The following is a 13,640-nucleotide window of genomic DNA, read 5'->3' on the forward strand; positions in this document are numbered from 1 at the left end:
AATGTTACATCTAGACATTTATGATTAGCCGACGCTTTTATCCAAAGCGACTTACAAGTTCTGTACGACAAGCCATCAGGAAGGGCACAACTCTATCAGCTGAGTAACAATGTTCATAAAGTGTTGAGTGCTACAGTGTAGGTTAGTTTATTAGGACAAGTGCATGACAGTAAGGTTAGTTAGGGTTAGATTTTTTTTATTTAGATAATGGTTGAAGTAGTGAGTCTTTAGTCGACGGCGAAAGATTGGACGGGTTTCGGCTGTCCTAACTGGGGTGGGTAGTTCATTCCACCATTGTGGGGCAAGGACTAAGAATAGGCGACTTCTCTTTGATGACCCGACTTCTCTTTGATGACCCTCCCGGAGCTTGGATAGGAGTAGGAATAAACTGTACATATACAGCACTGTTTGAACCTGGCACACAACATACTTCACATGTCATTTTTCTTTCTGTGGAGACGAAGATGATGAGTACCGGTCTTCTCCTCAGACATATAAAATCAGTTTTTCAATACAAGTACGACTCAAGACATTAGTATGCAAAATAAAAAATGAACACAGATTTTGAGTGTGAATGAAAACTTTATTTCAACAAGATTGCAGAATGGGTACAATACAGTACGGCTCAATACACACAATTGTTAAGGGGATGCAGACCAGAGAAAGAAGTTTTGTCTTGTCTTCTCGTACTGAAAACATGACTGTTAGCACAGAGACGGCTGCAGTTACACACAGGGCCATTTTCGTTTAGTTTTCAGGGTCAGTTTAGCTTTTCAGAACGCAACGTAATGGCAGGCAAGTTAGGCCCAGTCCACACGAGCGCTGGATTTAATATAACCATGATTGTATGTGCGCAGTTGCACTGTTCGGCCACACACAACCGGGGATTTGCTACACTGCAACCCCGGTCTTTGAAAACCGGAGTCCAGGGTGAAGTTTTGCGGTTTTGTGTGGGCATAGCAACCAAGGTTATTCCCAGTGTTTACAGCAGAGCTGTCGCAATTATTTCCCATGTTCACGGCAGACTGTCAAAAAACAATAGCAAGTTAGCAACCGAGCGCGGGGTAGAGAGATTAGTGCCCGTTGTCCTGAAAATAGACTGGGGCACACGTTGACCATGACCGCTTCTTGCTTGGTGACCTCTGAATGTACTTCTGCAACCAGTTTGACGGTTCTCTGCCACTTACGACGGCCTGAGAGTACAGAAAAGCAAGGAGAGAGAATCGTCCAGGATCAAATCATTGTAGACAGTCAGATGGGCAAGTTTACTCTATTATTACTAGATCTGGTATGTCATAAATGTCTAGATGTAACATTACTGTCTATGTACCTATGTAAACAAGACGAAAGTTAAGTTGAAAATGGGGGAAGGTAAGTTGAAAATGGGGGATCTATGTAAACGAGACGAAAATGGTGCGCAGTAGTGCAAATACTTGTCCAGACCACTAATACTTGTCCAGACCACGAAGCCCCGCCTCCAACCCGTCCACGCCTGGCTCTGCGGCTCTGCAGATACCCCCTACTCCTTTCACCCGCCTCCGCTGTGCTCAGCACCAATGGGAAGCGCCCATTTTTCTTTTGATTTTCTGAAACTCCGCCATTGCTCTCTAGCTCTACTCGCGAGTAAACTTGACTCATCAACAACATGCGGCAACTTTTACGAGACGTAAGTTCATTTGACTTATTCTAGTCTAAAGAAACATATATATTACTATTGCTATTGATAAATCTAGGTAACGTGAAGGCCACAAAACGAATGCCTTTTGTTAATCGGAACGTTATTTACGCGACAAGCAGTGTGTTGTCTTTGTTGTTGTTGGTGGTGTTTCGTGTGTGTGCTTGCGCCGCTCGCTTTCTGATAAATGTATGAATGTTGATAAATCTAGGTAACGTTAATGCCACAAAACGAATGACTTTGTTCATCAGAACGTTATTTGCGTTATCAATTGTTTTTAAGCTCAATAAACGTCTTTCTCCCATTTGTCCGGGAGATCTCTGGGTAACAGTACTGTATATTTGCATATCATATATGTCACAAATGTAACATTACTATATGTAGTATGTCATGTATGTCACTATGAATTGAAAACGGGGGACCCTGATGTAAACAAGACGAATGTCTTTCTCTCATTCAAGGGTACTATGACTATGCTTGCACCTCATGGTACCAAAGCACCTCAAAGGCACTAAAAAACAAATTACAAACATCTCAAAACAAGCTAGTCAGACTACTGCTTGACCTGACTCCTAGAACCCACCTCACCCCTGCCCACTTTGACAACCTAGGATGGCTTAGAGTAGACGACAGAGTACAGCAACTTGCAATGGGCCTGGTCTACAAGATACACTACGCGACCAAGGTACCCATGTACATGTAAAAATACTTCCCAAAGGTCAGTGAATACCACGATCACAACACCAGAGGGAGCTCCACAAATCATGTAAAACCCAGATTCGGCTCAAACAAGGGACTAAACACGTTTCGCAATTATGCCACATCAATGTGGAACGCCCTACCTAAAGCTGTAAAGGAATGTGAATCACTACCCACTTTCAAAAACACTCTCAAAAAACACCTACGTGAGACTGCAATTCGAAACTGGCCCCTACAAATGTCCTAACCTAGTTGTACAGTAAATGACCAAGTAAGGCTTTGTCAGTATTCCAATGTACAGTGTAAAATGTGTGTGTGTCCCTGATAAGTGCTGGCATAAGCCTCGGTCAGATTGATAACCCCATAACTCATTGGTCCGCATCTCAACTTCAAGCAGCGTCCTGCGACGTCTGTGATGTCCAGGACTCAATGCGTCTACAAACTGCAGGGGTTAAACCCAGCCGACCCAAGCCCACACACGCACCCCTCCGTCCCCTCCAGTCATGCGGTTGATTGATTGGAGTTGCGGAGTATTTTTATTTTATTTTGCACTGAGAAGGACTTTTCCTATTCATAGGATATCCATTTCACTTATTCGGTTACACGTATTACCACTGTATGGCTTTACTTGATGATCACATTTATACAGAACCCACCTTTAGTCCATATACATTTTTCTCCTTAGGCCTCCGTATGGATAAAGCCACACTTCTAAAGTCTTTTCATCATAAATCAGAACGCAAAGGGTAAAGTTACAATGCAAACAACATTTCAATGCTTACCCGTCCGTCTGGTCAGAAGAATGGATACAAAAAGATATATTATAAAAAGCTGTTTTATTTAGAAAAAGCAAGTTACAAAAGAGACTTCATTGGAAATTTCCAACTCAGTTAAAAGAAGTATAAAACAAAAACATCTCTTCTCTTAAGATCTCAAAGGCCTAACACGGCTTGTGCCTGGTGTCTGCAAGCAACATCTTCAAATCTCTCCAAAAAGTCTGCCTCTTGAATGGGCAACAGTCATTTTTATATTGATCCTGTATCATATTCCGATTGGTCTAAAAACAGTGATGTCACAGGGATGTCATTTCGCTTAGCAAACCAAAATACAATACGTAGTCAGGATGGACTCTCCTCCTCCTTTCACTCGCGTTACCTTTAGTTACCTAGTGTTTTTAAGTAAGAGAAAGTCCCTCCATTTTTCAGAACAAACAAAGGGTTTGCCTGTGGTAACCATGTGGTACCAGGCAGTACCGGGCGAGGCCATCCATAAGATTTCTTATCAAGAGTCCTTAGAGGTTATAGCAGAGAATCTTCAGAGATGCCCTCCTCCAGAAAAACAGTTTACACATCATTTAGTATTATTCTCTACTGACAGTTAATTATAAGCATGACATTATGAAAACTTTACTGTAAACATTTAACATTTAATTGTTATATAGTTTTTAAGATTCTCTCTATCGTTTCAAGACTGTATACATGACGGGTGTTTCCTTTACTCTAAAATTTCACAACCTCAGCCTTTACCTCCCCTGGGGCCCCATCACCTCAGAACATAAATGCATGTCTGTTCTGCTTCCTCACTGTAAGGGTTAACATTTCAGTTTACTCTCCTCTCCTGCTGCATCTCAGGGTCACATTCTTTAGGGTTAACTCCCTACTGCAGGCCTGCTCTCACAGACACCTCTTATGCAGACCAGGCAATTCTTTTTTAAGCAGAACAATCATTTCACTATCTTCCAACCAGAGTTTAGTTTTAAAGTCTATAAAGAATATACTGGTTATAAAGGAACGAACAGGATGTCAATTTCCAAAAGGGTCACTGTTGTTCTGTGGCACTTCACAGTCCCCTACCCAACCCCCCCCCCCACCTCCAATGTACAGCCCTCACCCACCCAACCCCACCCACCCAACCTCCTCCAATGTACAGTTTCTACGCCAAATGTATATACACTTTTTCTGGACACTTTTGTATCACAAACAGTACTGTATTTGCAAATCTGATATGTCATAAATGTATAGATGTAGCAGTACTGTCTATCTGTATGTCATGTATGTCATATATGTTATGATGAATTGAAAATGGGGGACCCTGATGTAAACAAGACGAAAGTCTTTCTCTGGTCTGCATCCCCTTAACAATTGTATGTATTGAGCTGTACTGTACTGTACCCATTCTGCAATCTGTTAATAAACTTTTCAATCAATCAATCAAACTCTGGTCTGCATCCCCTTAACAATTGTGTGTATTGAGCTGTACTGTATTGTACCCATTTTTCAATCTGTTAAATATTGATTGATTGTTATTAACAGATTGCAGAATGGGTACAATACAGTACAGCTCAATACACACAATTGTTAAGGGGATGCAGACCAGAGAGAGACTTTCGTCTTGTTTACATCAGGGTCCCCCATTTTCAATTCATCATAACATATGACACACATGACATACAGATAGACAATACTGCTACATCTATACATTTATGACACCAGATTTACAAATACAGTAGCCTATTGTTTGTGATACAAAAATAGTCTAAAAAGAGTATATACATTTGACGAAGAAACTGTACATTGGAGGTGGGTGGGATGGGGGGGGGTTGTAACTGTACATTGGATTATCGACAACCTTACTTGGTCCCAAGAAGAGGGTCTCGTGTATTAAATAAAGTTTTCATTCATTCATTCATTCATTCATTCATTCATTCATTCATTCACTCTGGATCTTGTAAATCCAGTAGCAATACACACAATTGTTAAGGGGATGCAGACCAGAGAAAGGCGTTTGTCTTGTTTACAGCAGGGTCCCCCATTTTCAATTCATAGTGACATTTATGACATACACAACATACATGACATTATGACATGGGGACATACATGCCTTACAGGTATATAGTAATAGTACTGTTACATTTGGCACATATACGATATGCAAATATACAGTACTGTTACCCAGAGATCCTATACATATGATGAGGAGGAGACTGTACATTAGGAGGGGGTGAGTGGGTGGTAAAAATATATATACAAACGGTGGGGAGGAGACTGTCCAGCACACAGCCTCCCTGCCTGGCACAACAACCACAACAGTAGGGTCTATAGTCACAGTCAGGACAGTAGGCTCTACAAGTAGGCTCCCTTAAAACGCTAACGCTATTAAAAGAAAAATACAGTGGAGGTTAAAATAAGAATATGACTTGGCCAGAAAAAAAGTTCAGTCAGGAGATTTTTTTTTGCTTTAATCCCTGCACTACAGAGCATTCATATGTCTAGACTAGTAAGATTTTCTTTTTACCACTGAAAATCTACCCCCTTCATCAAAAGTATCACTGGTGCTTTGAGGTGTGCTGTCAGACTGGCCACATGAAATTAGGGATGCACGATAATTATCGGGCCGATAATTATCAGGCCGATATCAGCAATTATGACGTCATCCCGATAAACCCGATAACGTTATTAACACTTTGGTTGCCTTGGGTTAAATTAATGATATACCATAGATTGCCAGCGCTATTTGTCTATGGAGAAAGTCCCCTTCTTTGCAGGGCTATAACTTTTTAAATTCTATTGCTACATTGCCATTATTAGGGCCCATTCAAAGTCCTATATGTATTGTTCATTGTGTAGCAACGTTAAACTTTTTCATTCACATATTCATAGTAAAGTATGGTCTAATGTATAAGTATGTTTTCATCTCTTTCTGCAACTTTCTCCAGAACGTGATATATAGCCCCAAATGCATTATATTGATGATGAAATACAGTTTGATGGCAATCAGCGCGATATAAAAAATTCCAACTAGACGTACTTCTAGAAGTTACTACACGTCATCTGATGTTGACCGGATGGGCGAGGGGGCGTTTATAATTCCGTGGGCAGCGTTATACCAATCATCTAATGTGGGTCAAATGTTGATAAAAGCAGTTAGTATCGAAGATGGTAACGTTACACGCTGAAACTCACCCCAGTCTCCGCGCGCCGTTGGGCGATCATCGTCGAGTAGAAATTTTATCATTATGGGATATATTATTACCCGGTCCATCTCCAGCTTGTATAATGGTATATACGTCCAAATCATGTTGTTTATCGAGTTATTGGCAATCGATCGCTATGTAGAGTGACGAGCTAGAGTGCCGGAACCTATCCCGAGTGGCCGGAAGCAATACGGACATCTAGCACAACCTCTACTGCGCTTCCTGTTAAGCGCTTGCGCCGATCGGCCACCAGATGGCGCTCCTGAACCGCCAGAGAGCTCAGTGGGTCCTGCTGGTGAATCTCAGGCCAGCGGAGGGGGAATATGAATCCGATTCCAGATTTTTGAAATATTGATATAAGGACGCTGTACAGCGTCCCCCGGCAACTTTAGCATGGCCAGCAATGACGCTGTAAAGCGTTTTTAGGCAGTCAAAGTGTTAATAGCTCTGATAATATAATATATTTTTTGGTAAAAAAAAATGCGGTGTGGGTGAATTGGGATGAAGTGTGTTTGTTTTGACTGTGGGCTCCTCCCGTTTTGCCAGTACTGTGGTACGACTGATAGCGTGTGGTTTAGGAACAGGGCGTTTTACACAAATCCAGCGCTCCCTTTCTTGGCTGTGACGTAGCCACGTAAGTTTCTTGAAGCAGCGCTGATATCAACAAAGATGGCGACGGTAGTGTGGAGAGGGAAAAAGTTTGCTGCTATTTGTAATAAATGCAATGCAGAAGTTCCACGAGGAGGGAAAAGGGCAGCGGCTTGTGATACATCCAACCTAGCAGGTCACCTGCGGCATCACCACCGCTGCGATGGTGTGTTATTGTGTTAACTTAAAAGCCTGCGACGACGCGCGAGGAGCTAAGCAAAGCTGCTGCAAATCTAGCCCCGTTCATGGCTGTGATGCAACCCTTGGTTGAATACACAGTCACTTATTGCTCCGTAGTAGCCAGGTTAATTTGCACCACCACCAAGGACTGCTTAAAAGCTAGCGGCTTGAACCCTTGGGTCATTTCTGTCAAACTTCTTTAATTTAGCAAACGACTCGTCAATGGGTACAAGCGTGCTCGCGCCGTCGTCGTGGGCTTTTAACACCGTGGTGGTGGTGATGTTGCAGGTGACTTGTTAGGCTATGTGTCCACTCAAAGCCTTTTTTTCAAGGCGGACAGCTTTGAAAAAAGAAGAAAAAAAAGCTTCGAGCGTCTTAGGTTGGATGTATTATAAGTTGTTGAAGGATTGTGAATTTTCATTTGGAAAAATAAATATGGTCACTTTATCAGTCAAAACTGTTGTCTTAGCTTTTGTTTCTGTTGTCTGGTTAGGTCAAAATAGGAATATACATTTAAGTTGGTGTTAAGTTATTGTCCTGGGAAGTCTTTTTATGTATTATTATTGTATTGTGATATGTTTTGTTTCATGTTGAAAAAAAAAGTTTTTTGATAAAAAAAAAATATATATATACATTTAAAAATACAATACATATCGGTATTGGCCTTGAGGAGCATAAAGTTATCGGTGTCAAAAAAATCAATATCGTGCACCCCTACATGAAATCTGAAATCTACTTCCACACACACATTCAGTAACTCAACATAAACTGATGCCATGTCTGATTCTTAATCTCTATCCCGCCAATCCTCTCCCTCACTCTCTCACCCTCCGCCCCTGTGCTCGGTCCCCCCAGGATGATGAGGTGTTCCCTCCCCTCCCCGTAAATCTGTCCCCGTCCATCCTGAATGAGGCGGCTGCCTGCTACAACATCCCCCAGAGGCCCACCCTGAAGCTGGCCGTCATCAGGAACCCCCCCGGCCTCTCTGTGCTCTGGAACGTAGAGGATATGGACCCTTTGGAGCCCCCTATGGAGAGCTACAGGTGAGGAACAGCAGAGACGGGCACATGACCTGTCGTAGGGGCTTCATTGAGATTTTCACCTCTTTGAAGAGGTGATCCACCTCAAAACCGAGAGAAAGCAGATGTTTTTTTCTCTTGCTTTCTGTTAGTTTGTTTTTTAATTTAGAACCTTGCTAATCTAATTGTGTGTTTGCAGAAACAACAACATTGCTAATGAAACGGTGATGCATCTATCAGTTACAAAATGTTTCCTCTACTCCTTTCCACCCCTCTTTCATATACTCTCTCCTTTCCTTTACCATCCCATTTCCTCTACTCCTTTCATTTACTCTCCTTTCCTCTACTCTCATTTCCTTTACTCTCCTTTCCTTTACTATCCCATTTCCTCTACTCTCCTTTCCTTTCCTCGCTCCTTTCCTGTACTCTCTCCTTTCCTTTACTCTCTCCTTTCCTTTACTATCTCATTTCCTCTACTCATTTCCTCTCTCCTTTCCTCTACTTTCTCCTTTCTTTTACTTTCCTTTCCTCTACTCTCCTTTCATTGACTCTCCTTTCCTCTACTCTCCTTTCCACCCCTCTTTCCTCTACTCTCATTTAATCTACTCTCTCCTTTCATCTACTCTCCTTTCCACCCCTTTTTCATCTACTCTCTCCTTTCCTCTACTCTCTCATTTCCTTTACTATCCTTTTATCTACTCTCCTTTCATCTACTCTCTCCTTTACACCCCTTTTTCATATACTCTCCTTTCCGTTACTCCTTTCCACCCCTCTTTCCTTTACTCTCCTTTCATTTAATCTCCTTTCCACCCCTTTTCCTCTACTCTTTTCCATGCCCCTTTCCTCTACTTTCTCCTTTCCACCCTCTTTCCTTTACTCTCTCCTTTCCACCCCTCCCTATATTATCTTCCTTTTTTACTTCCTCTCTTTCTCTCACCCGCCATACATCGCCCTCCTATTTCTCTTACACACACCCTCCCTGCTGCTGTACATTCTTCCTCCCCATCATCCTTCTCTCCCCGCATTGCCATTCCTTTTCCCTCTCTCTCTCTCTCTCTCTCTCTCTCTCTCTCTCTCTCTCTCTCTCTCTCCTCCCCCCCCCCCCTCTGCTGCAGTGTCTTCATGGCCCTAGAGAAGGATAAGGGCAGCAGTGTTTTCCCGGAATGGAAGACACTGGGTGAGATCCAGGCGGTTCCACTGCCCATGTGTGTGATGCTCAGCAAGTATAAGCCGGGCTACAAGGCTTGTTTCGCCGTCGTCGGCAAAGACAAGTTTGGGCGGTACGGACCTTACAGCAGAGTAGTGCCCGCCATATTACCAATAGAGGACAGCGCAGCAGAGTAGTGCCCGCCAGATTACCCGAGGACAGCGCTTGACCGGTCCGAGGGTCGATTTGAGAGAGTCTTATTTGACTTTCCATTTTTTTGTGTAAAGTTGTCCGTACATATTGTAGGTGACGGCTTGGTACCATAGTCCTGCCTGAGCTGTGGACACAATATATCCCATCACATGCCTGGTTCGGAGGGAATCGGATTCTGGGGACAGTGCTGCACGCGGGTGTGGTTAACCTTTTGAGAGTTCAGTTTCCCCGCTACCTCTTGTACCTTTAAACTTTAAAATTGTTATCATATCCTGTTCAGGTCAGTGGAAACTAAGCGTTTGAATGAGCAGACATCTTTGCTTTATTTGTTATTAGTTTATTTGTTATTTAGATTTAGTTGTTTACAGAGAGATTACTCTGCCATAGTCGCAGGTACAGAAATCAAAAATAAAAAGAAAGGTCAAAACTGTATATTGAAATGTACTGTATTGACAATTCTCCTTTTGCTTCCATAGGGGTCTCACATTTCTCTCTGTTTACCTGGTGATGTAGTTTGGCTCCTGCTATTATAATGTTCATTAATGCTCATTTCAGTCATGACCTTTGTATTGAATCTGAAAACATATGTATTGTTACACCCCTAGTTCAGACTATTTTAAAATAGTAGGCTATGATTTTCTGAGCAGTAAACCTCCCGACTCAACATTGTCCTGATGCAATAAACATTCCACCGAGCCTCAGCAGATAGGAAATAACCTACTGTAAATCATATCCTAAATGATGTTAACCCTTTCACTATCACACTACAGACATCTGTAGTGTGGTAGTGAAAGGTTAACCTTCTGTAGTGGTTGTGAACGGGTTAACCCTTTGTCGTGTGGCAGTGAAAGGGTTAACCTTCTGTATTGTCACAGTGAAAGGGTTAACAATTTGGTAGTGTGGTAGTGAAAGGGTTAACACCATTGGCAGGTATGCAACAATGGGGTTCAGACACAGAAGAAATGCTAAAAGAGCACATTCCACCTTAAGGCTTTGTCTTTTGCATGCAGTATTAAAGGTGCTATAGTTAACATTCAGTGACTACATGTCACACTACAGCACCAGCATGTAATTTATCCAATCGGGTGCATTCCACGTGGGGAAATTGGAAGTGGAGATACATGCATTTTTTTAAATGATTACTTTACATACAAATGTTATCTATAGCACCCTTAACCTTTTTAAAAAATTCTCGTATTAACAAAGTCTAAGGTGAGATTTAGGCCTTCACTCCCAAGAGAACCTTTTACAACTAATGAAAATGAAATTTTTTTTACACCCAGGTGAAGACTGAAACATGTTGGTCAGACACATCCATGATTTAATAAAATATTTTGAATTTACAATGGTTTGGTTTGATGTTAATAAATTGTCTCAAGAAAACAACATTTATGGTTTTTAGTAATCGAAAAGAAATAGAGGGGGATATCAAGTAAAAAATATGTGATGTAAAAATAAAGTTTCTGAGATAAAATCTCTAGGGGTAGTTATTGATCAGAAATTAACACATTAACTGCCACGCTTCTATCCATCAATGTATGATCACTGCCACCAGTCTAAGCCTATGGAGATGTTCACCTTCTTAGCAGGGCTATAACTTTTAAATTGTATTGCTAAATTGACATTACTATGGCCCATTCAACATCGATTATCTATCGTTCAGGATGTAGGAACGTTATACTTTTTCATTCATAGATTCATACAAAAATACCGTCTAGAATATAAATGTTTTTATCGTTTTCTGCAGTAATTCCTAGAATGTGAGTTATAGGGATAAACGCATATATAGATTATCAACTGCCGTTTGTTGCCGATATACGTTATATTAAAAATTTCAACTGTACATGATCCTAAACGTTATGACTGATCATGCGCGGATGAACGGGGGGGGGGGGTAATTCCGTGATCGTCAGTAAATGCTTTATGTAGTATGGGTGATATATTGATCAGAGCAGTTTGCATGAATAATAATAAACACTCACGCTGAAAATGACGTCAGCGTCCTCTTACCGTTCGCCGATGAGACTGGAGGAAAAAGATCCCACTTATTTGACGCTGATCTCCTAGATCCATTTCCGGTTTGTATAATCATAATAAACGCCCAAATCATATCGATTATTGAGTTATGGCAGCGATCCATATACATGATGTGTGTCTAGAGTCCCGCAACAATATGTGAGTGCCGGACGCATTTGCCCGGTGCACCGAGATCACAAGAGATCCATTTCCGGTTGTAACTCGCCGATCATCCACCAGGCGGCAGTATTGAAGCGTTGCAGAGTTGTGCAGGCTCCCACTGCATCAGACCAGGCTCCGTGAGGGCATTCTGAATACCATGGCGAAAAAATTAAATATGATCTCAATAACGTCGTATGCCGTGGAATGGCAGAATTAGCATGACCTTGAAACACGTTGTACGGCGATTTTTGGCGCAGGATGTGTTAACATGGAAACAGCATGTTGACTATTCAAGGGAAAATATACAGTAGCAATATTGTATAAATGTAAGGATATATTAAACTATAAAGCCTTGTACATCATTTATTGCTCTTCCTTACATATCTTACTGTGTGGAAGTATGGGGGTCGACATTTAAAAATACTGTAAATCCCATAGTTTTACTGCAAAAGCGGGCCATTCAGAACCTTTTTAAAGCTGGTTACTATGACCACATAAATCCATTGTTTATAAAGTCTCATGTTATGAAATTTTATGATTTGGTTTATTATAAAATTATGCAAATAATGTACAGAGCTAAAGCAAAGTTGGTCCCGGACGGTGTGCAAAGGTTATTTTCAATACATGAAAGAAAATATGATTTGAGAGATATTTGTAAATTTACTGTTCAGAAAGCGATTAAAAGGAGGTGTATTTCTATTATTGGGGTTAACTTGTGGAACAATGCTGATATACAGTTAAGAATGAGTAATTCACTTTTTCTTTTTCTTCTTTTTTTAATGGTTTGTATAGCTATTTTTGAAGACTACAAATGTGAATAATACTTTTTTTTTTTCTTTTAGAATACTGTTTGAGTCTTAATTTTGTTAAGAATATAGGACAGGCATGTATAAGCATTATGCTTCAGTCTGTACCTTTTCAGTCACTGCCAACTCAAATATTGTTAAATGATTGGGCATAATTTGTATTGTGTGAGATGATGACTGAATAAAACTACTACTATTTAGAATTTATAATCAAGAGTGCCTCGGATTCTCTTTCAGATTGCCAATCTATACTATGGACATGCACACACACACACACACACACTTGCCCTCATATGCACACACCTACGTGCACACCTACGAACTACACTTATGCCCCTCATACTCTCATACTCCAAACTAAGAAAACAGGCCCGTTTCTAAGCAGAACCAGTTGACCAGCAAACTCCAAGACTACTCACGGCAAAAGACATCCATAATATTTCTGACTGATCAAACTCTGAGCGACCTAAAGAACCTTTGAAAATATCAGTCACCTGGTCAAAAATAATAGGCGGGAGGGAAGCCCAGTTATAACACCAGTCTTGACCAACGGATAACGAACATCCCAGCCAGAACTGTTTTAATTGAAGGACAAGGTTCTCAAACTTTTTATACCACAACCCCATTTTATTTAGGATTATTTTTGTCACCTACCCATGACCCCACTTTGGGTCGTGACCCGTAGTTTGAGAACCGCTGCCTTAGGGTATCAAACGGGAAAGCTCATATTAAGAACACTACCCATTGGCTAATAGGGGTGTAACGGTTCACAAAAACCATGGCACGGTACGTACCTCGGTTTTGAAGTCAAGGTTCGGTACGGGTTTTCAGTACAGTGGGGAAAGTTTGGCTTTCCATGTTCCACTCACGGGTGATGTAGTGTGCAGTAACTAATTGTACTTGTAGGCATGGCCGCCTAGTTATAGTTGAAAGTGGGGGTCCAAGAATTTTAAAAAAAAAAATTTTTTCCTTTTTTTTTTTTTTTTTTTTGTGTGCAAGGGGTGGTTTGGAGGGGGTCCGGCACGACCCCCTCCACGGCAGATTTTTTTTACATTTAATGAACACCTGTATGTGCAATTTCCTGCAATATAGAGCCTTCAAT

General features: G+C 41.3%; 1 protein-coding gene across 1 annotated transcript in view; it reads left to right on the forward strand.

Annotated features, from left to right (window-relative positions):
• The window catches only part of LOC311240278 (uncharacterized protein), a 57,515-nt gene extending 44,075 nt beyond the window's left edge, over positions 1-13,440 (forward strand). The window contains exons 9-10 of the mRNA XM_084328836.1: positions 8,031-8,218; positions 9,310-13,440. Of these exons, the coding sequence (XP_084184962.1) occupies positions 8,031-8,218; positions 9,310-9,538 (417 nt within the window). The 3' untranslated portion in view covers positions 9,539-13,440. The remainder of the gene's footprint in view (positions 1-8,030; positions 8,219-9,309) is intronic.
• The last annotated feature ends 200 nt before the right edge of the window (positions 13,441-13,640 follow it).

Source organism: Notolepis coatsorum (assembly GCF_963971535.1).
Source record: "Notolepis coatsorum genome assembly, chromosome: 14".
NCBI lineage: Eukaryota > Metazoa > Chordata > Actinopteri > Aulopiformes > Paralepididae > Notolepis > Notolepis coatsorum.